Source organism: Engraulis encrasicolus, chromosome 6 (genome assembly GCF_034702125.1).
Source record: "Engraulis encrasicolus isolate BLACKSEA-1 chromosome 6, IST_EnEncr_1.0, whole genome shotgun sequence".
NCBI lineage: Eukaryota > Metazoa > Chordata > Actinopteri > Clupeiformes > Engraulidae > Engraulis > Engraulis encrasicolus.
In genome coordinates this window covers 11,952,687-11,977,396 of record NC_085862.1, presented here as the reverse complement: position 1 = coordinate 11,977,396, position 24,710 = coordinate 11,952,687, and the positions used below count along the sequence as shown (strand labels likewise).

The window sequence follows — 24,710 nt, the reverse complement described above, 5'->3', positions numbered from 1 at the left end:
ATAATACCTGTACATAACCAAAATGTGTGCCGTAAAGGGTCAATCATTTGCAATTTCTAGTAAATACACACTTTCTATATACTTCACATTATGTACTGAAATGTAATGGGGCACCAATGAATATGGGCAGGACTGCAGGTTGCATAAGGTCATTCAAGACAAGGATCTTTAAAATGATATCTCACCCATTTCTATATTCCTAGTATCGCTGTTGAGTTGCCGATAACTTGTCTCTGCCCTGCATTGTGCTGTGACTGTCTCCATTCCTACCACCAGTGCCACTCTGAACCATGCAGAGAGGGAATTGGTGATTTGTCGATCAGCCTCCCGGCCCGACAGCAGCAGCACAAATGTAACAGGTACTGTACCCTGAGCGGACTCACAACTTATGTTGGCATAGTATTTGGAGTTTTCTTTGAAGAGTGTAACAGAGAGATTAGGCACAGTAAGGTAATCTGAAACAAAGAAGAAAAGGACCACGATATACTTAGACAAACAAGTATTTTGACCATATCATCCATTTTATTCATATACTCCAACTTCAAGTTGTATGAACATGAAAAACTATTGACAAGTGCACTATTTTGAACATTTAGGTAGCCCCTTTTCTGAATTGTCTGCAATAGAGTAGAGTGGGACTCACCATTTTTTATGTTTGCTGCTTTCTCTGTTATTTGGCTAATTTGGATTTTTTTCTCAACTGGCTTTAGAATGGCCGTCTTTGTCCATAAGCTGTTCTTAACACAATCTTTAACATTTGTTTTCAAGAATGTGCCACTCACCAAGCGTTAAGTGGTGTTCAATAGTATTTCATAAGTTTTGTAGCAAAACATGGCTTCTGTTGTGTATTATTTACCATTTTGTAAATAATTTTTTAAATTCACAATTTCGCAAATAAAACACGGCTTTCAAACTTGCTAGGGAATGGCAGTGAACACTTGGTGAGATGCATACATTGGAAAACAAATCTTTAGGGTGGTTTTAACACCACATACTATGACATGACATAGTATGACCATCTCTGTGACATGACCATGACATACTAAAAAACTACTGCTTTAAATTTAGTGGAACATACTTTTTTTTCAAGCTCAAAGTTGGAGATTTCCCATTAATTTTCCCATAGGGAGACAATATAGGAGATACTTGGGGAATAGGCTAACATTTTAAACAATGAGATATCAATTTGAAACTTTCACAGTAATTTACTCAAGCAAAGACAAAGATTTTTTGTATTGCAAGTTGTCTGAAATATGATATGAAATATGAAACCACTCAACAGAGGACGCCATTGTGCTTCACACACTCCTGGAACATCTGGAGCAAAAGAACACCTATGCACGTCTCCTCTTTGTGGACTACAGCTCGGCCTTCAATACCATCCAGCCTTACAGTCTTCGTTCCAAAATACACCAGCTGTGACTAAACACCACCTTGTGCAACTGGATTGTGGATTTTCTGACTGATCGCACACAGAGGGTCAGAGTAGGTGATCACATGTCATCCACTATTACATTAACACCGGCGCGCCCCAAGGATGTGTTCTAAGCCCTCTGCTCTACACCCTGTTCACCCATGACTGCTCTGCCTCTTTCCCCTCCAACCTCATAGTCAAGTTCGCTGACGACACCACCGTTCTTGGACTGATAACAAACAACGATGAGACGGACTACAGGAAGGAGGTACAACATCTGGCATCATGGTGTGACAACAATAACCTGGCCCTAAACACCAAAAAGACCAAGGAAATTATTGTAGACTTTCGGAGGAACAAGACCCCTCACAGACCCCTCTCCATCGGCTCAGAGGTGGTGGAGAGGGTCAACAGCTTTAAATTCCTGGGGGTGACTGTGGCTGATGATCTGTCCTGGGGTACACAGATAGCCTCAGCCGTGGGTAAGGCCAAGCAAAGACTTAACTTCTTGAGGAAGTTAAGAGGCTATCACATCCCCAGACCGCTGCTGGTGAACTTTTACAACTGTGCGATCAGCAGCGTTCTGATGTATGGGTCTTTGGTGTGGTACTCAGGCTCCACAAAAGCAGACCAGCAGGCACTCCAGCGTGTGGTGAAAACAGCACAGAGAATCACTGGGACACCTCTCCCAGAGATAGGTACCATCTACACCACACGCTGTCTACGAAGAGTGCAAAATATTTTTGCAAGACTGTCACCACCCTGCTTACCACCTGTTCCAACTGCTTCCCAGAAGATACGTAGGCCACATTACAGGCACGAACTACAAGACTTCCTAAGTTTAATAGCCTGTACCCTGAAGCCATTAGACTGCTTAATTCTAGTGCTCTTACATAGGTCTCTGGACTGGTGTTCTGTGATTTTTCCTTTTAAGGGATGGCCCTTACTGTAACATCCTATTGATTTGTTTATTCAGACATGGATAGGTGTGTGTGTGTGTGTGTGTGTGTGTGTGTGTGTGTGTGTGTGTGTGTGTGTGTGTGTGTGTGTGTGTGTGTGTGTGTGTGTGTGTGAGTGTGAGTGTGAGTGTACCTTAAACATATCAACACCACTGGGTTTTTAACCTTAAATTGTGGGGAGGGGATCTCATTTTTTACTGTTTGATTTACTTGATTAATTTATTATTACTCATATTATTACTATTATTTACTTTAATTTATTATATTTCATGATATACTTCATGAATTTAGACTTTATTTGACTACTTATTTTTGATTACTTCTATAGGCCTACTTCAAACTACGCAGTATTGTTGCTCCACCCACAATTTCGTTGACTTCATTGACAATGACAATAAACTCCTTGAATTGAATCTTGAATCATTAAATATGCAAATGATATCACATCTACTTAAATATGTGATAAAATATGCAACAACGGGCAAAACATGAAACAAATAGCAAAAGTAATGATTCACACATTTTATTGATAGTTAATCCACCCTACATCACATATGAAAAATCTACCTTCATCACTTCAGTGGAACATACTTTTTTGAAGGTCAGAAGTAGCAGATTTCTAATGCATTTTGCCATTCAATGGGTAAAATCGAATACTTTTGACCTTGGGAAAAGTATGTTCCACTGAATTGATGAAGGTAGATTTTTAATATGTGATGCAGAGGGGTTGAAGGATCACTATAATGTATGAACCATTACTATTGCAATTTGTTTTATGCTTGGTCTACCACAGATTTTATCACATATTTCAGTACATATGACCTCATTTGTATATTTCATCATCATATTTCAGAAAACTTGTTATACAAAAAATGTTTGCCTGAATGTGAGTTACCAACTGTGAGTTAGCCTTCTGCAACGCAATAAAAGCAGGGTGCACAGCAATGTCTTATGCGGGGGAAAATAGGTAGGCTATAGTAGCCTGATAAACCAGCCTAAATGTGAGACCGGAGTAATTTAGTCTGGCCCCGATGAAAGATACCTCGTACGATTGCTGATGAGAATAACCTGTTGTTTTTTCAAACCGTGCCGGCGCTCTGACCAATCGGCAATCTTTGCCGTTGATGTGCTTTCCCAACGGTCTTGCAAGCTTCGTCGTCACTCCCTCAAAACCCCGCCCGCTTTGATTCAAAACAAATCTCTGCGTTGTAATTGGTTTTGCCAGACTCAGTGCACAGTGTTCAAAACGTTCTCAGATCCGAGGCCAGACCCACTCGCAGCTGAAAAATTTCAGTGCCCAGCGGGTGGCACTGGTTTACCAGGCTAAGGCTATAGAGGATTGTGCTTTGTGACACCTACAGAAAAGTGTCATTACTTACACAAATAAAATATCCGACCCAAAGTCGCAGTTTTCACTAACAATAGGCCCCAACCCGTGTAATAAATCCATTTGACAACGTCTTGAAATGATAGTTGAATTTTAATATTCGTCTTAACAGTTTGAAAACACACATGAACTAATTAAAATCGGTACTAATTGAGGAAAAATTCCAAGTAAGGAATCTGTTAGAATTAATCGATTCCTGATCACTGCGCAGGAGACGCACAGTTAAAGCAACAGAACACTTTTTAGTCCATGCAGTAAATGATGCTCTCGGCATGGCAATCTAATTATTTTAACTTTCCTACATAATGTGCATCATTTTAAACATTATGAAATGTTTTGTTTAGCTTACTGTTTATAAGGAATGTTCATTAAAATGTGAACTTAAAAAAAACCACTGTAGCCTAACTAGTGTTTAATAATTGTTTAATTTATTGATAAAAAGCAGCACTTTGAATGTATTTTTTGAATATTTTGAAAATATTGTGGTGTAATAAACAATGTGCTGAGGAAGAAATGCCATATTGTTCCCATATACTATCGAAAACGTAGGCCCGCCGAACCGTGACCCCAAAACCGAGGTACACACCAAACTGTGATTGCAGCCGCCAGTTCCACATGCCCCCCACCACCACCCCAGGACCTGCCCCCCAAAATGTCTGTGCACGCTAGTGCTGAGGCCCGCCCTTCAGTGCAGATTTATGTGGAATTTCGTGTAGTAGTTACTGAGATAATGGTAACTTATGGTAACTAATGGTAACTTACTAATGATTCAAGAAATATGCATCTCAAAATACTGCTTATGCAACTAAATGTACCTACTAATTCTGGCCACAGTGTAATGTCAATACTCATTCTCTCAGTTTGCCCATAGTCTCAATCTCTAAGCTTAACCATTCAGTTGTTTAGATCCAGTATTTAAAACGGCATCATCTGACTGTCCACCTGCCTTTAAAAAGTGTTTTTTAAAATAGGCCTACCTTTGACTGTCAAAAAGACTGTCAAAAAAATTGTTATTACAAAGTGTTACAATTGTTGTAGTATATGCATACCTTTAACTGCCACTTGTATTTCATTACTGCTGGAGTAGCGTGGGTTAAGTCCAATGTCGTTCCAGGCAGAGCAGTAGTAAGTCCCAGCGTGCAAATTTCTGAGCCTGTCCACAGTGAGCGAGTTGCCTGAGAGGTTATACGTGACCGAAGAAGGAGCTGTCACTTTGATCCTGTTGTGGAACCAGGTGTAGGAGAGGTGGGACCCTTTCTGAACATCACAGAAGAGAGCCATCGAGGATCCTTTAAACTCTGTAGGAGGACTAGGGACAGACCTGAGGCTGGCTCCTGAAACAGGAACTTAACGAAAGACAATAATAATAACACAGTAATGCAGTAGAGTGCATAATCCACTAATAATAGCAACAACAACTACTACTACTACTACTACTACTTTTAGAACAGAGAATCTTTGAACTACTACTACTACTACTACTACTACTACAACAGTTCATACACACATGCAGCTCAATGTGCTTTAAGTGTTTGATGAGAGACACAAAGTTTGGCAAAGTTTGGAGGACTGCCAGGAAGGTTCAGGCCAGGTGGGTTTATCCCAGGTAGGCCTATAAAACCCTATTTCTCACATCAGAACTACATTTTTAACAGATTTTCATAAATCGTCAATATAAATAACAGTTATCATAATTTTCAAGTCATCAGCCGTTGAGTACAAATCACGAAGAACCTTCCATTAATGTTTTTTTTTTAAATTAAAAACTTAAAATGGACTGTTACAAATGATTATGCAAAACAGAGTTTGAGGTGTTAATAACATAATAACAGTGTTAAAGGAAAATTCCAGCCATTTTGTATTCATATCGCATCTTGTGTAGGCTGAGGGGAATGATCAAAGGGGAAACCGCAAGAAATTGTCTATGCCTTCTATGAAGCTAATAGCGTGTATAAAAATGCTTTTGAACGATTTGGTCGTGGTCTCTGTACCAATACAACTCCATCCAGTGGCTAATCATTCCGTTAGCTTGCACAGACATGATATAGGCCTATTTGGAGTTATCAGAAATGGCGCAACTACCTCTCTCATCTTCTGTCTTCCACAGGCGTCCGCAAAATTGATCGAAGAAGTGATACATCATACAAAGCGGATTCCAAAAAAGTTGGGACACTTTGTATTTTGTGAATAAAATCAAAATGCTGGCATTTTCGAAACATCTAATATGTTAATAATGTAGAGCATTATGTACAGACAACATATCAGTTGTTAAAGTCGAGCATAATTATTGTTTTGAGGTAATTATGTGATCATTTAAAATTTCACCCTTGCAACAAATCCCAAAGAAGTTGGGACAGGGCCAATAAAATGCTTTTTATATTGCATAAGACTAAACACAACACAAGGGATGAGACCGAACAGTTAAATATTTTGACTGATGGCATAATTTTATTCAAAAATTAGATATTTTGATATGCGAGACATGATTTCAGCAGCTCAACTGATAGGTGTGTTCTTCAACTTGTTTACCTTTTTGTTTATGTGGCATATCCTGACTGCAAGAAAACAATTTTGTGACCTGTTTACTCTTATGATGGAACCACACTGTTGGAACATGGTAGAGATTGAAATTTGCCACCATTATGGGGCAATATCTAAAGGCGGTGCTCCAAAATATAATGCCTTGGTAGCTATGTTTGCTGTTTAAAGTCTGTATGTACTGTATATGCTGTCTTTCAGACTGACCACTAAATCAAGCTCAAGTATTCATTTTCTACAGTATATAAGGGACTGTTCGTAATTTACCGGGGGGGGAGGGCTGGTGCGTAGGGGGGGGAGGGCCATGATGAAAAAAAATGAGGTGGAGGGGAGGGCCATGGCAAAAAAAATCGGAGTTAGGGGGAGGGCCATGGAAAAAAAACCAGAATTTATTTTATTTTATTTTTATTTATTTTTTTAAACAATAATAAAACATGTTCTGAAACACATCGCTTTGCGATGCAAGGTCCCGGTGCATAGGCCTACTATAGCACTGAAGCGTGTATCTGTAGTCAAAAAACTATCAGGTGCAGCTACTGTAGATTGCCCGCGCTGACTCTCTTTCACTGTAGGATTGCTAGTGCTACGGAGGAACATTGAGCATCATAGAAAATGCCCGTGAGCAAATATCAAACTAGCTGATGTGAACTATATGGGCTAAACAGTTTGGGAAGTTTTGACAACGAATTGGATGGGCATTTCCAGAGGAATTTTGGAGAGGTGTTGTAGTCAACTGGTGGTCACAGCCTCTGGTAAGCCATGATTTTATTTATTGGCACCGCCGTGTGCTTACATTTGTGTTCAAAGAACTTCAAAGACCCCAACCAGACCGGAAAGAACTACCTAGGCCTAGACATTTGGCCTAGACGTACTTTGGTAGAACGGTGCAGTGACGCGAGTTTGTTTTGTTTAGCTTGTGGTGTCAAGGTAGTAATAAAAATGGTATTAACGGTGATGTGTTGGCCATGCATCATAAGGTCTTGAAACCATTGTAGGAGCTAACTTGTTGTGAAGAGAAGTCTCATCACTTTGGTGAACAAAAACGGACCAACTAAGCAAGGAATTATGTACATTTAAAGCGTGACGGGAGAAGGGAATGTCACCAAAGTTGTGCATCGTGTCAGGTAAGAAGTGACTTTTGTTTCTTGCTGTGGAGATTGGATTCGTAGAAGCGTGTATTGGTATGCTAGGTCTTGCCTGTTGCTGGTGAAGTAGTCTAGCTTAGCCTCGGAGTTGGCTATGGGGTGAATCTGAAGGAGAGCACAGCCGATGGTGTGTCTGGCTTGTCTATCATCACAGTTGTCAAAGTTGAATTGCCGCGGTGTGTAATGGCTGTGCTATTGTTGGATGTTTTGGAATGTTGTATTGGTTCTGTTTTGGCAATTTGTTCCTTTTGCCTCTTGCTGCTGATTTGACCACCATAGCACGGTGTCGTGCCAAAAAGCGAGTGCCTGCCAGAACACGAGTGCCCTCATTGAAACCAATGGAAACCAATGACCAATTTTTCAGATATTTTTTACCCATTTTTGCCGATAAATCCAACACAATTTAAGATGGAAAGCCTATCAATAAAGCAACTACATTCCTTCTGGAAGTATTACAAAGAACTGGTTACAATTTCGGTATTATTTCCATAAAAGAATCTAAGAATTGTCATAACAAATGATACAGTTTCATTCAAATAGCTCATATTAAGTGGAGGACGAGTACTGTTTCATAAGCATATTTTTAGTTCATAAATTATGTAATTAATTCTGCAAAAAATAGTATAATTTTCCCTCAAAAAATTTCATTGGTTTCAATGAGGGCACTCGTGTTTTGGCAGGCACTCGCTTTTTGGCACGACAGTGGCTTTCTCACTCTCCCTGTATCAATAGCCAGCAATGGCTCGAGCTGCTTTGGCGCTTAGCCTACTTCTTGCTCCGATCACATCCCGAACTCTTTGGCCGTCAGAGTGTAATTACATTCGGGAAGGTAGAGCTATGCCTGTGTGTGTGTGCGTGCGTGCTTTTATGCGCGGTCTGGGAGACCGAGATGCACCTGATCCACAGTCGCAATTGCAAGAAAATCTAAATTATTTGAAAGCCCGGTCACCTCTCACGAGTGCATCGCATAGCCTAGTCAAAGCATTTCTTCTAATTTCACACATTGCACACTGGCCATGCTGAAGAGACAAACTGTCAAGGCAGCGCGATTTGCTCTTGAGCCCTCACCTCCACATCAGGTGCGCGTTTCACTTCCGCAAGAAGAACATTAATAGTGTCAAAGTGAGATGTTAAAGAAAAAAAAGTTAAATCTAGCCATCCTTGTTTAGGCTACATAAAACATGAGGAAGTTATTCAGATGTGATTCGCCATTCCTCACCCTAAAATTGATTAGAACGCAGGAAATAGCATCTAAAAAACAGATTTTTTTTCACAGCACCCCCTGGTCAAAACCAGTTCCTGCGTCCCTGGCTTCGCTACTGTGCTGAACATGTAAAACGTACCTTGTGAAAGGCGCTGCTTGTCGAGCAGGGAAATATTGAAGCTACGGTGGGGAAACTCTCTCCACTTTGTAGTTTACAGTAGTAACAACTCGGACATTGGTATTGAAATGGAAGTTTTTATTATCATTATTATTATTATTATTATTATTTTCACTTAACACGTAAAAAAATAGTGAATGCAATTTGTCTTGGTGACAGTGGAGTTAAAAGGCATCCCATGCAGCCGCAGAGGTAGATTCTTGCGGCTTCTCATAGGTATCCACTGATATCGATAGCACATAATAGTGCAGACAACCGCCCTTGATGTAGGCTACTCTGACTGTTCTCATGATGGTTGTTCATCTACCAATTTGAAATATATTATTTTTTATCTGTAGGGGGAGGGCCATGGGAAAACAAAATTGAAGTGGGGGGAGGGCCATGGGGAAAAAAATTGAGGTGGAGGGGGGGGGCCATGATTTTTTTTTTTGACCGGACTTCCAGCGCACCAGCCCTCCCCCCCCGGTAAATAACGTACAGTCCCTAACCTGGAGGGTGCATGACTCCATAATTTTCAAAAAGGATTAAATATTTTCCATTCTGTAATCAGAGGACAGTTTCACATGTCTACTAGGTCCATAGAATGAGCTTTTCCGCACGCAACACTGTTTAATGTCTGCTTCATGTGCATTAATCAAGTGTTGTGTTTATGGTCATTTTTTCGAGAGCTGTCATTTTTGGAGTGTCATAGTTTGCTTATTTAGCCTACCACGAGTATGTCATGATCTCATAACTCGTGCAATGTCATGATCTCATAACTCTACTCTACTCTGATTACACAGAACTCTACATTACGGAAATAGGCCTTATATGCCTGCAATTTTGATAATTCAATCTTTCTGTGTAATAGATAAGTAATTAGTCCCTCAAAATCTTCGCTGCTTAGTGCCACAGCCTCTATGTGATGGTATTTTATTTGTGCATTCATGTTGGCAGTCAATATAGTTCCTTTTAAAATATTCTTCCTTGTGTAATTTTTAGAATTATCCAAGTATTACAACATGTTTTGGCCCTGTCCCAACTTTTTTGAGATTTGTTGCATGGGTCAAATTTTAAATGATCACATAATTACCTCAAAACAATAATTCTGCTTGACTTTAACAACTGATGTGTTGTCTGTACATAATGCTCTACCTTATTAACATATTAGATGTTTTGAAAATGCCAGCATTTTGATTTTATTCACAAAATACAAAGTGTCCCAACTTTTTTGGAATCCGCTTGTAGTAATCCATTTTATTTTTGTCCATCAAAGTCAAGTCAGCTTTTTATTCTCACTTTCTTCATATGCACAAGACATACAAGGAAAATGAAATTACGTTTTCTCTCTATACCATGCCAGGACATAGATATATACAAAACTGACATTTTACAGACTGACATTAAGTCCAAGACAGGACAGGTAACAGTGATGGACTGGTAACAATAAGTTGTCCAATAATAAATAGGCCTACAGTACAAATTAATATTTAAAGGTAGCCTACACTGTGCAGGAAATGGTCAAAAAAGGTACTGCAACTATGCTGCTCATTGAAACTGGGCTGCCTATTGCCAAATTTGATCTTTACATGAAAGTCTACTAAGTAATAAAGAAATATTTTCTAGTATGGTCCAAGTAGAGTCATTTTTGCAGCTAAAAAGGGCTATTTTTGGAAATTCAAAATGGCGGACCATGGAGAAGATCCCCCTTTTCACGTATGAAAAGTGCAATTTTTCCAGTCATAATGAATACTTAGAATTTAATGGTGGTGGTAAGTTTTCATGAAAAAAGTAACATTACTTAATGGGCAGGATGAATTCTAGAAATAAACAACTAAAAATCTCACGCAGTGTCCCTTTAAACTAATATCCAACATTCAAAACATTGCAAATTTAGGCATTTCCTTACCTTCCAAAATAACAAAACACAAATATGGCTCCTACACCCCCCCCCCCCCCCCCCAAAAAAAAAGGTTTCCATTCATTTGCTCTTCAGTAGGCTATTGCATGCAACACTGGTGATGCAAAATTGCAAAACAATGCAAATTTGCAAATGACCATTTTCAGTCTCCTACAACAAAGTGTTGAAACTCCCTTTTCCCTTATAATTTGGAACAGTGCATTTGAATTATTACTATTATCATACTGTTATCATTGGAACATTTGTTTCAAAAACATTTAGGTTATTATCGAACGGCTGATGACTCGAAAATGATTGACTATTTATGAAAATCAGACGTCATTTGCATATTGTGGAATTTATCAAGTTCCTCAGTTGAAGAATGAAATGTCTTTCAGCCCCAAAGACAAGTGCAAGTTCTGAAACTCTTTTGACAAAAGAAAGGTGTGGGTTGAAATACACAGCTTTGGTGTGAGTGATAAAAAATGGAACAGCTCATTCTAGCACAATGTGTCTACTCTAAAAAAAAAAAAAAGAAAAGAAATCGGAAGTGTACTTACTCACTACATATAGGTGAAGAATGTTGCTGGTAACTGTTTTTCCAAGTGTTGTCATAATGCAGTAGTATTCTCCAGTGGATTTAGTCATCACCTTTAGATCATGTAAGAAAGGCTGCGGGGGAGATGAGGATTTTTGCGGGGTGGTGAGGGAGATATTTTTCACCTTCATGAACTGGCATGTGGCCGATGGAGGAGGAGATCCCAAAATCTCACAACTCAACCTAATTTTAGTGTTGAGGTAAGCATATTCTGGCCCCCTGAGGACTACAGAGACAGAACCAGGTCCTCCTGCACGTACAGAGGAATACTTTTGTTAGTTCACTTAATTATGTTACAGTAGTTTCAAAAAGTTAACAACATACCAAATGGCAAACATACCACGGGCCACTGTCTGGCTGATATACACTGAAAAAGACAGAGCAAGTCCAATAAGATCATATTAATTTGTTTACAATTCATTTAAAGTGTATTAATATTTGTAGAACTTCAAACTCACAAATTACAACTATCAAGCAGAGTCTTTCTGTGCTCCCCATTTTGAAACCAACTACTTTCTAAATGGTGGCACGTCAACTGCAAAGCTCTATGCTGCTCTGTAGGCGTGCTCAAAAAAGATAAATCTGTATGAGTGTGCTTCTGTGTGTATGTATGGAACTGATAAAAACAGCTGCCCTCAACTCAGTTCAAGAGTCACAAAGTCATTCTGTCGCCGTGGAAATTACTGGTCTTTCATTTTCTGTCAGCAAATACAGTATGGAGACAATGTGCAACAAGTTATTTTCTTTCATTTCCGGGTGGGCATAGATTTTTTTAAAAAAATCTAGATTAATCTCACTGTAATTACGAAATTAGTCAAATTTAATCTAGATTAAAATGGCTTTTTCAGAACATGCATGCTACCCAAATAATGACTAAAAGTATATCTTTCGAAGAGGGTTCCTTAGTCCAAGTGGCACATTAGACCTTGGGCTCACTTCCTTTTTGCAAAATACATGTACCTGTACATCTCTGACTGCTCTGAGAAAGTTGTTCTATGTTGATATTTGGTGGTGAAAAAAATCTTTAATTGCTTCGACGTAATAATAAGTGTGTTGAATATATTAACCCATTGTGTCCTAGAGACACATATACGCTGCATTCAGGTTCTTGAGATTTGAGCTGTTTTACTACAAATGTAGAGCTGAATGAACACATTCTAGTACAAAATGAAGGTTCTAGCTTTTAAATGCAACTTACGTCATGTTTTTTTGTGCTTCGAAGGCTGAGATATTTAGGTTTTAATAGGGCAGAGGTGGAAATAGTACAGAAAATGTGTACTCAAGTAGAAGTATCTTTACTTTGCCTAAGTTCTACTCATGTACAAGTAAAAGTACCTATCTAAAAATCCACTCAAGTAAAAGTAAAAATTACTTCACTTAAAATGTAATTTGAGTAAAAGTACTTTTAATTAGCTTTCCTCTTGAGAATGTCATGTTTATTTTTCTTGAATATCGTCCTCCATAACCTCTATCTCTTGCTTGGCACCAGCCATCATCCAATACATTGATACAACATAGTAAAATAGTGGAAATGCTGTGTGCCATCCTGCACAATCTTTCATTTACGGCGGATTGTGGCATTATTGTGCATGGCATTTAGTCTCTCAGTCATTTTTTTTTACTCAGTACTCAGGCCAGGTTCCAGTGTAATTGAGTAAAGTTCTTGGGTCAAAATATACTCAAGTACAAGTAAAAGTATTACTTTAAAAAATTACTTAAAAAGTACAAAGTATTCATAAAAGCTACTCAAGTACAATATTGAGTAAAAGTATTTAGTTACTATTCCACCCCTGTAATAGGGAGAGGGCACCTTTCCCCAAGAAGGGCTTAGGCTAAAATGGGTTATGGAAGGCATAAACAAGCAAAGCTTGTCATAAACCAAATTAAGGTTCAAAATATACAGTGGTACTTTGAGAGAGAGAGAGAGAGAGAGAGAGAGAGAGAGAGAGAGAGATCTGTTATTGACTGTTAAAAAGGGTGCCTTCCAAGAGAATCTGCACTGCAGGTACCAGGGACAGAAGAGTGAACACCAGTAAAAGAGTAACTGCACTGGTGTAACGTCTACACAATAAGTCTTAGCATTGAAGAAGAATAGAAACATTTACCAAACTTTTTTGGCACACATGGCACAACATTTTCAACAGGTTCAGGAACACCACTGTTGTTTCTGTTTGATGCAATTCGTGGGTGTCTGGTGTTTGAAATGTTTATCAGGCTCTAATCATTATGTGTGCGAGCCTATATAATATCAAAACGCACTCAAACAACACGTTCCACCCTTCCACGGCAAAGAGATCAATGTTGTTTACAGCATGCAGACAGTGTTCATACTTGGTGCTAAATAAGCGAGATGTGGGAGATGCGACTGGAGGAAGTCTGAAGGCGCGGTCGTGACGTGCCCAAGACTAAGGATAGACCGATATACAGGTCATTCTCAAATAATTAGCATATTGTGTTAAAGTTCATTTTTTTCCCCATAATGTAATGATAAAAAAAAAAACTTTCATATGTTTTATTTAGATTCATTGCACACAACTGAAATATTTCAGGTCTTGTAGGCCTATTGTTTTAATATTGATGATTTTGACATACAGCTCATGAAAACCCAAAATTCCTCTCTCAAAAAATTTGCATATCATGAAAAAGTTGTCTAAACAAGCTATTAACCTAATCATCTGAATCAACGAGTTAACTCTAAACACTGGCAAACGTTTCCTGAGGCTTTCAAAAGTCTCATCCTGGTTCATTACTCAAAACCGCAGTCATGGGTTAGACAGCCGACCTGACTACGTTTAACAATGAAGTCAATGGCAGTGGCATTGCATGAGAGTTATGGAAGCCCAGATATCCCTGATGCTTAACTGTCAGCTGTTTTTTGTTATGTGATCTGGTGACCCACACTTCCCTCTTCATTATACCCCATAGATTTCCATACCACGTTTTTGTGCTTTGGTGGTTATGGACATTCTAATTCGCCAGAAACGAAACCCCATTGAAAGTCAATGGAATGTTCTGTCTGGTGATTTAGAATGTCCATAACCATCAAAATACCTAACCGTGATATAGAAATCTATGGGGTATAATGAAGAGGGAAGTGTGGGTGAAGAGTGGGGAAAAAAAACGGTATCGCATCGGCCATTAAAAAACCTGTATTGGTCGACCCCTACCCAAGACATACCCAACTTTGAAAATAGACTAATGGCGGTAGGCTATTTTCTTTATCGCCCAATAAGACTTTCATATTATCGCAGCATGTTAACGGCGATAACGGCTAGTGTTGGAGAGGAATACACCACCCCAAATGAGCATTATCATTTTTTTGTGTGATGGGTTGTGTCTTTTTTTTGGTCTGCAGATCAGATCAAGTCAAGTGTAGCCTACTCTGTTGTCAAAAATCCAAGTAGCAGGATTAGCACAGAAGTTTTAAATTGCCTTTGACCATGTGTATGTGTTATGTGTTTGATCAGTGTGCACGTGTTAAATAACAAGACATTGATATTGATAGTAATCTCTCTCACACACACACACACACACTTACATTCTTTCTCTGACACATTCACTTCAACACACACTCACCCATGCTGTTTTCAAAACAGTAACATATTGATATAGGCATGTACAATACATAGTAGCATACTGATATAGACATGCACAATACACTTACAGTACATTTAATGTACTTTATTTGATTTCACATTACAAGTTAATATCGATAGGAACCAAATGTGATGAATAATCAGACAACTATTTGACCAATTAACATCTTGCTATGGGAGCATCATTAAAGGTACAGGAAACATGTTCTCTCTACACACACACACACACACACAGTGTGCAATAGGAGACTGACATACTGGTGGACACTAAACACACACAAAAAAAACCCTGCTGCGCTAACAAAATTGTCGCACGATAATGACCTCAATGCCCAGCCCTAGTAAATACAAATAAAATGTAATAAAATAAAGTGTAAGTAGGCCCAAGTTTAAGAAAGGGAAGTATAATAAGCATTGTAAAACGAATGGTTATAAAAATAAATAAAAGCTCAACATGGCTAATAAGAAAAAATATGCCTATAACAAATAAGAATTAAGCCAGAAGCCTACTATAGCCTATATAGGATACAGATAAATTACTCTAAAATACTAAATAGGTATTAGGTATTATATTAGGATAGGTATTATCCTGATATTTTAATAGGCCTTTATACGATGCATGACAAATAGAGGTGACCCGTATTTTGTGTAGCCTACGTGTTTAATGTCTTTTGGGGACCCATCTTAACATTTCGCCTAGGGCCCCAACATTGCTAGAACAGCCCCTGTGTATAGAACACATCTATGGGGAGGTCAGCTCTTCTCGTCCTTCACAGGAAGTGGAGTCATGTCTGTGCCTTTTTGACCAGGGCGGTGGTGTTGGTAGTCCATGTGAGGTCATTCGTGATGTGCACTCCTTGTGCTTTTCACAGACTCCACAGCACTGCCATTAACGATGAGTGGGATGCGTGTTGGTTGTTTTCCCCTGAAGTCCAGTTATTTCTTTTGTTTTGTTGACGTTGAGAAGCAGATTGTTCCTCTCAAACCAGTTGATGGGGTGATTCTGCCGAATAGGTTCATATTCCCAAATCCACATGTCCCAGAGATAAAGGGTCATAAAAGTTTAACATTAATCTCCATGTAGCCTATCAAAACAAATCTATATATGCATCACATGGACTATAGAGCATAGGCATATACTTACAAATCTCCATTGGTACACATTCAACTTGGAAAAGGAAAACCAAATGAATGAAATACAGTGCATTTTCTCTGAGACTTTGTCTTCCTCAGGATATAAAAGCACACCTCTGCTTCTATGTGTCATTGTTGTCGTAATGTACATGGCAACTGGATATCATGCATACCATTGGAAAGAGGAGAATGTAAGCTTTCGAATGGTACCCCACATGTCCCAGTTCACAGCCATGATGTCTATACAAACATGCATCAAAGAGTGTGTGGGGGAAAAAAACGATGTTTTGTTGAACCGGTATTTGCGATTTCATGGGCGCGCTACGTGTTTTTTGCAGGGCTAGAGTCTATTATATCTGAGGGGGCACCTGGGCTGGCATATCATGTTTCTGGCAAATGCCACCCCCTGCCACCTCTTAGAACCGCCCTGGCCGAGGGCTGTCAAAATGACATCGTGGGCCGCCGGTCTCTTTTGTAAAAACAAATTAAAAATAAATAATAATTTTATTTTAAAGGATTTATCCGGAGTTGGAACAAATTTGCCTGTTTTTTGCATGTTTGGGATGAAATACAGTCACTCTAGAGCAAAATCAAGGCAAAAGGATGCGTTTTGAGAAAGTTTGATAATATCACGTTAGCCTCGTTAGCCATATCAGCTATGCAATATGAAAGATGCGGGCATCGTTTTTCGGCGGTTACACACATTTCAAAAACACAACATTTTAAAGTCTTGCACAGCTCAAAACAACGTCACACTTACCTCGTAATATGTTGAGGGTATCCACACATAAACCGAAGTGTCCAAAGTCCTTCATGTATTCTTGAAAGGTCTGCAGAATGTGTTTTGTGAAGCTACTACCTTGAGAATATCTAAATTACGGTCAAGACAACTATTTGACACTAAAGCCCACCAAGTAGATTGCCGAGTGCGTCGCACCATCAGCTATGATTATTTCCATAGCGAGTAACCACAGCTGATGGTGCGACGCACTCGGCAATCTACTTGGTGGGCTTTAGTGTCAAATAGTTGTCTTGACCATAATTAAGATTTTCTCAAGGTAGTAGCTTCACAAAACACATTCTGCAGACCTTTCAAGAATACATGAAGGACTTTGGACACTTCGGTTTATGTGTGGATACCCTCAACATATTACGAGGTAAGTGTGACGTTGTTTTGAGCTGTGCAAGACTTTAAAATGTTGTGTTTTTGAAATGTGTGTAACCGCCGAAAAACGATGCCCGCATCTTTCATATTGCATAGCTGATATGGCTAACGAGGCTAACGTGATATTATCAAACTTTCTCAAAACGCATCCTTTTGCCTTGATTTTGCTCTAGAGTGACTGTATTTCATCCCAAACATGCAAAAAACAGGCAAATTTGTTCCAACTCCGGATAAATCCTTTAAGAGGGGCATCAGCCCTCGAGGGGCGTCGGCCCACCGGAAAAATGCCCGGTATGCCATATCCAATTTGCATATTATCAAAAGATTGTTGTGCCCTTGTGAGGCTATGTATTGGAACAATGGACTGTTGAGGAGAAAGACTGCTTGATTATGAGTTAAAGAAAAAGAATAAAATCATTAAAGGATTCGTCAGAACAACTCCTGTTAAAATTGTGTCCGGCTTTCTCCTTATTTTCACACTTGTTTCAGACGCCATGGCGGAGAGAGGTAATACAAGGCATGATTTGTTCTCATGCATTCTAACCGTTTCGGACCGATAACGGACACGTGAAGTGCACCGTGAGGAGTCATGTGTGCCGTGCCGTGCCCTGCTCCCATGCATTTAAGAAACAGCCCCACTCACTGAAGCAAGTACTGAATGCCAAAGCAGAATGAAACGGTTTCCCCATTTTTTTTTATTTTATTTGTCATACTCATACATTTGTACATCATCATCATCATCATCATCATCATCATTTGGCTGGACAACTGGATGTGTGGCACAACATTTATAGAAATCTATAATAGTAATTATATATCTATTACATATTATAAATGTATAGCCTGTTATCCATCAAAATTATCTATTCTTCAACCACCCAATAGACTTGGCACCCTCAGCTTAAGATCTTCATTTCTTCCCTGAAAAAAAAGAAGTTGTGAAAAGTTAACTCAGTTGGTTAATCACAGCCCATGGCCGTGAGCAGTGTAGTGCTAGTACATCTGAAAAGTACATCTGGACTAGTCAGTAAATGCACATGCAGTCTACAAGAAAGGACAGAGTAGGCTCTACTTTGAGGAAGCGGAGATCATTTCAAGGATAGTTCCGGCGTAAAATGAAAGTTTTACCATCGATTTGCCATGCCACAAAATGTGTCTAATAATGAGACATTCTGGGAAATCTCGCGGCATTACGGAGTTAGCTAATTTTAAGCTTTTTAGCGAAACACGCAGCCAATGTCAACCGCTGGGGCCAATGTAAAAGATCTAAGTAATCGGTTGAGTTTCAGCAATAAGCACGCTCGAAAACATCCCATACTTCAGAGCTGTCATAACAAAGGTCTTGTCAGCCAAGCCGAGCCACAGAGAAGAGTATATCTTTACAATATTTCTCTACCAGGTGTTTTTTTTACGTGTAGCCAGAGATAAGAGTGCTCTTTTGACTATTATAGTTCTACTTCAAATGGCGTTTTGTCAGCTTTTTGGCTAGAAGGCTGCATTTTGGCGAATTCCACTTATTTTCAACAGATGATTATGAAAGAACGGAAAGGGGTAGAGAGATACCGTTTTCTGATGACAGATGAGAGTCTAATCTGTGTTTTGATTGGTATGGTGTTGACAGACACAGAACTCAATTTTCTGTGAGCCTCCAAAAAACACCCAAAATGCTGAAAAATCTCTGGCACTCTGGGTTACTCTTTTATGAAAATGACTGGCAGCCAATGAGTTAATATGTTGTCTTTTCACTATTCTCCATCTAATGAAGGGATTGAATGTTTTGAAAATGATAGCATTTTGATCTTATTCATAGTTTACCAAACGTCCCAACTTCACCGGAGTTGGGGTTTGTAAGTTTGGTTAGCCTCTTTCAAGTTCAAATGCACAGGGATGAACAAAAGGGCCTCAGACTCAAAATAGTTCATTTTTTTACACACAGAGATGACTGCAAAAATCTCAGTTCATCTCATTGGTTTAAATGATGGAACGTTCATTGCCATGCCAGTGAAGTCATTGGCTACTCTTCAAAATTATGTGGGAAAACACATTTTGTTTTTATTACCGTTTTAGCACAATTTGCTTTGAATGTTCATAACAGATTACAGTGTTTACTCACATTTCAGTTCCTCTTTTAATCTTTTTTGTCTGATACTTTTTGAGAAAGAGCTACAATTTTTAAGTTATTATAAACTCTGGGACGCAGAGTACAAGTACACAAGACTTTTCCCTGTGCAGAAGTATTCAATTTTTTTTAAATGTACCTGACAACTTCAGCCATTTGGGGACTTTGCTGGGATCAGTTCGGACTGGTTTTGGAGCCTGAGCAGGCTGGGTCCCCTCTGCTACCTCGTGATTGGGGACTGATGCTGTGCACACTGCCGGCGTTTGAGAGGAGTCCTCAGAAGAACATGACGCAGCAGATGGCGACACTGGGGATCTGGTAATAGAGCTAGGAATGGAGACAAACAGAAGGTCAATCCACCAACATTAACACATTCATACTGCTTTCAGACTGGTTCTTAGCCCTTTAGCATCTATTACACAATCGTTTGACAATGGTTTTCTATCTCATAGCATAGAAATTGGATAGTACAGGAAAAAAAGAAATCTTCACAATGACTTTAAATAGGCAGTACAAACCTCCTTAAAGGATTTATCCGGAGTTGGAACAAGTTTGCCTGATTTTTGCATGTTTGGGATGAAATACAGTCACTCTAGAGCAAAATCAAGGCAAAAGGATGCGTTTTGAGAAAGTTTGATAATATCACGTTAGCCTCGTTAGCCATATCAGCTATGCAATATGAAAGATGCGGGCATCGTTTTTTCGGCAGTTACACACATTTCAAAAACACAACATTTTAAAGTCTTGCACAGCTCAAAACAACGTCACACGTACCTCATAATATGTTGAGGGTATCCACACATAAACCGAAGTGTCCAAAGTCCTTCATGTATTCTTGAAAGGTCTGCAGAATGTGTTTTGTGAAGCTACTACCTTGAGAATATCTAAATTACGGTCAAGACAACTATTTGACACTAAAGTCCACCAAGTAGATTGCCGAGTGCGTCGCACCATCAGCTGTGGTTACTCGCTATGGAAATAATCATAGCTGATGGTGCGACGCACTCGGCAATCTACTTGGTGGGCTTTAGTGTCAAATAGTTGTCTTGACCGTAATTTAGATATTCTCAAGGTAGTAGCTTCACAAAACACATTCTGCAGACCTTTCAAGAATACATGAAGGACTTTGGACACTTCGGTTTATGTGTGGATACCCTCAACATATTACGAGGTAAGTGTGACGTTGTTTTGAGCTGTGCAAGACTTTAAAATGCTGTGTGTTTGAAATGTGTGTAACCGCCGAAAAACGATGCCCGCATCTTTCATATTGCATAGCTGATATGGCTAACGAGGCTAACGTGATATTATCAAACTTTCTCAAAACGCATCCTTTTACCTTGATTTTGCTCTAGAGTGACTGTATTTCATCCCAAACATGCAAAAATCAGGCAAACTTGTTCCAACTCCGGATAAATCCTTTAAGTAGCAAAAATGAAGCATTAGCAATTGACATCAACTAACGATTTGTCTAGCAATCAATTGGGCAGAGTGATAGGATGGAGAGTGACACTTGATGCAGAGTAAAGCATTATGTATTGGAGAATCCAACCGGCAAAAGTAATAATTCACAATATAGTTTAAGTCCAGTACACTCGTTAAATTAAGGTCCTTGGAAATGCTGTAGCATGTAAAGCGGTGAGCAGTCCAACATAGGAGTGTCCAATAAGTTGAATTTGGATTCTTCCATTGTTACCATGAGTTAAAACAAAAAAAGGGCAAAAAAATGACAAGGACAAAATGATTAGCCCCCTGATCATTAATAGTCAATATGGTGCCATTTATGAACCAAAACTGACAACAGGCTCTGGTTAGTTCCGATTAATGTTTGCCCATTTCTTCACTGCAAGTTATTCTAGCTGACCATAGACATTTGCCACAGACTCTTAGTGGGATTGAGGGCTGGACTATGAGCAGGTCATTCCAGTGTCATGATTCTAGTGTACTTGAAGAACATCTGAGCTAATTTAGATGTATGCTTTGGGTTACAATGTAGCTGGAAGACCCAGCAATCCAGATCCAAAGGCTGAATAACAGACGGAAAGCTGGATGCCCCCACCACAATGTGGAAACTGCTTAGTCTCATTATACCAAAGAAGCCTTGGACACCTGCTTACATGATTTTTATTGACCTTTTTATTTCAAGAAAGACAGCTGTTAGGGCTTCATCATATTGGGCTTTGGGGCCATCATCACAGAAAACTCCCTTCACTAAAGGCGGTGCATATCAGAGTGTTATTGAGCCTCGCCTGTGAACATTTTTAAGTCAAAAATTAGTTTTGAAAGTCTCTGCTTTCATCTGATGAGATTCAATTGCACCTGCTTTGATTCATGAATGCTGCTTCTGTCAGGTGAAGAAAGGGATAGGCCTTAAACCTTTATAACATGGTTTCCACAATTAAACATCATAATTTTCTAGGTCAATTCTATGCAATAAATCAATTTCTGGGGTCTTATTTGGGGGCCATCATGGAAAATGTCCGCCATTTCAAGTGACCAATCAGGTAGATCTGATTGTATTAGTCTTTTTAAAAAAAATATATATATTTTTATGGGCTTTTTGGGCTTTTATTTCGATAGGACAGTGAAGGTGCGACAGGAAGTGAGTGTGGAGAGAGATGGGGTAGGGTTGGGAAATGACCCCTTCCGGACTCGAACCGGGGTCCCCATGGGCATGCAAGCCCAAGTGTGGGGGGCTTAGCGCGCTGCGCCCCAGCGCCCCCCTGATTGTATTAGTCTTAAGCACATACCTGCCAAGTTTCATGCTTGTATCATAATTTGCACGATTCTTGCCAAATTGGCCTTGTAGCCGCTCTACTATAGCTGGTGCCCACCACAATTCTCTCCTTTGGGATGCCCAACAATCATTACTTTACCCATCGGGATGGTATTTTTTGGCAAACACAGCATTCAAAAATCGATGGCCACTTTTTGAATATTATTTGAAAATTGTGCCGATGTCTTGTTATAAACCGGTAGCTAAATATAGAGGGGGAGAGAGCAGGCATGACACCTGCTGTACGCCTCTGCCCTATAGAACGTTCAGCAACTACTTTAAAGGGACACTGTGCAGGAAATGGTCAAAAAAGGTACTGCAGCTATGCTGCTCATTGAAACTGGGCTGCCTATTGCCAAATTTGATCTTTACATGAAATTTTACTTAGTAATCAACAAATATTTTCTAGTATGGTCCAAGTACAGTCATTTTTGCAGCTAAAAATGGCTATTTTTGGAAATTCAAAATGGCGGACCATGGAGAAGATCCCCCTTTTCATGTATGAAAAGTGCAATTTTTCCAGTCATAATGAATACTTGGAATTTGATGCTGGTGGTAAGTATTCCGGAAAAAGGTAACATTAGTGAACGGGCAGCATGAATTCTGGAAATAAACAACTAAAAATCTCACACAGTGTCCCTTTAAAAATGTTCACCAATTACTTAGTGATTACATTTTCAAAAAAAAAAACGTTTGAGGAGGGGCGCTAGTGAGCCATGCCGTGGTGGGTTGCTTCCTTTGATAGCTCCCATATAATTTGATTAAAATGGTATTATAACCTGATATCCTGGACATTATCTCGCAAAGTGATACTTAAATATACCCTACACAATGTTAGTTGCCCTGTAAGATTTCCTTCTGTGCCTTTAAACAACTAACTTTTACTTGCTACTATGCTTTTTAACGTTAACTGGCTGCTATGCTATTAACTTGTATTGCACACAATTGTTTTATTTTGTTTACTGTCCTACAACGGACTATTAGTGTATGTCCTGTAAAATGTCCTTGAGTATCTTGACAGGCGGTTCAAATAATATGCATCATTATTGACAAAACACATCTCCAAGCAAGTCAGAGTGATGTGTGTGGACATTATACCAGTTTATGAAAATTGAAAAACAGGAAACTTACTCCACAATTATTTCTTCTGCTTGCTGAGCGCTGACGCTTGACTCCAAAACGTCTCTTCGCAAGAAAGATTCTGTAAAGCACAAAGGTAAGTGTTTTGTGGAGGGAGGATATATAACCTAGCACATGATGTAACCTAGTACCAGTTGTATGCTTCAATCTGCCAGAATGAAACAAGCATTGAACAACTTCTTATGGTGGCTATGGTTGACCGCTCACCACTTGAATTTATTGGTCTGTATGTGATGCAGCTCACAAATCCATAATCACTCAATGTGAAGGGTTTATTTGCAAAATGGTGTATCTCCATTTTGTAGAATGTTGGGAAATTGACATTTTTGTATTGGGCATTCCATTGAATTGCATTGCAAAATGCATTTCATATAGGTTAAAAAAGTATGTTCTCAAAGTATTTGAATGGTAAGAATTCACACATAGGTGATATGACCTCTGAACAGTCATTTACAATTCTAAAAAGCAAAACTCAAAAAATGGAGATACACCGTTTTGCAAATAAACCCTTTGTTTCTTTTTCCATACTGTCTAATGTTGGCTGCTTGGAGACAATTCAATTTTGTTATATTTGTAGAGGGATCTACAGGCAAACGAGGTCCATCCTAAGGCATTCTTTGCTGGGATTATTCAGTTTAGCACACAAGATATTGTGGACGCCATTACAGCTCTAAGCCAGTGGTTCTCAAATAGTGGCATGCGAAAGCTCTCTGGTGGTACACAGGGGGTGTGCGCTGCTGACCCTGCGGTGTGAGAAGTAGAATTAGGAGGAGTAGAGTTACTTAAAGGTGCACTGTGCAGGAAATGGTCAAAAAAGGTACTGCTTTTACTAAGTAATAAACTAATTTGTGATGATCTGAGGGTGTTTCAGTTAGGCTGAAATTGGTCTTTTTCATCTTTGCAAACGGTGCGTCTCTGATTCACCATATTAAGTTGCCTTCGGCCAAAACATGATTCCTTCTATTTTGACAATGCCTCTGAATGTTGAGGATAGTTTTTGAAAAGTAGGACAATACTCCAGCCTCTCAGCTTGCCAATCAAGCTGTGGATAGAGGACCACCAGATCAATACCCTGACATGGTTAGCCCAAACTCCAGGCCCGAACCCCCTGAAAACCTCTGGAATGTGATGAAGAAGAAGCTGGATGGTCACAAGTCATCAACCTCAGCTTAGCAACTTGAATTCTTACACCAGGCATGGCATACAGTCATCCAAGAACAATGTGAATGACTAATGGATGCATACCAAAATGCATGAAAGCTGTGACTACAAATCGGGCTTATTCCACCAAATATTGATTTCTGAACTCTTCCTATGTCAATACATTACTATTATGCTGTTTTTAAGTTAAAGGGGTATGCCATTATTTCGGGGCTTAATACAGTTAAAATCGTTGGCTGGGGTTTATAAAGGTGGTAAAGTGTCTTATTGTTCATGTTAAACGTTGTCTTGCTTTAAGACCAGTTAAAAGAGGGAGTATG

The 24,710-nt window shown here is 39.3% G+C and overlaps 2 protein-coding genes across 3 annotated transcripts in view; both read right to left on the bottom strand.

Annotated features, from left to right (window-relative positions):
* Positions 1–11,864, bottom strand: part of LOC134450703 (Fc receptor-like protein 5) — a 29,706-nt gene extending 17,842 nt beyond the window's left edge. For both annotated transcript variants that reach the window (XR_010035147.1, XM_063200649.1), the window contains exons 1-5: positions 11,761–11,864; positions 11,643–11,669; positions 11,265–11,552; positions 4,810–5,106; positions 186–455 (exon numbers count right to left, since the gene is read on the bottom strand). Coding sequence is in view for 1 of the 2 variants with exons in the window: in XM_063200649.1 (XP_063056719.1) it covers positions 186–455; positions 4,810–5,106; positions 11,265–11,552; positions 11,643–11,669; positions 11,761–11,800 (922 nt within the window). In the remaining variant the exon portion in view is untranslated. The remainder of the gene's footprint in view (positions 1–185; positions 456–4,809; positions 5,107–11,264; positions 11,553–11,642; positions 11,670–11,760) is intronic.
* A 6,000-nt stretch (positions 11,865–17,864) lies between these two features.
* The window catches only part of aspscr1 (ASPSCR1 tether for SLC2A4, UBX domain containing), a 41,250-nt gene continuing 34,404 nt past the window's right edge, over positions 17,865–24,710 (bottom strand). Inside the window, exons 15-17 of the mRNA XM_063200382.1 lie at positions 23,221–23,290; positions 19,456–19,643; positions 17,865–18,118 (exon numbers count right to left, since the gene is read on the bottom strand). Coding sequence (XP_063056452.1) covers positions 18,108–18,118; positions 19,456–19,643; positions 23,221–23,290 — 269 coding nt within the window. The 3' untranslated portion in view covers positions 17,865–18,107. The remainder of the gene's footprint in view (positions 18,119–19,455; positions 19,644–23,220; positions 23,291–24,710) is intronic.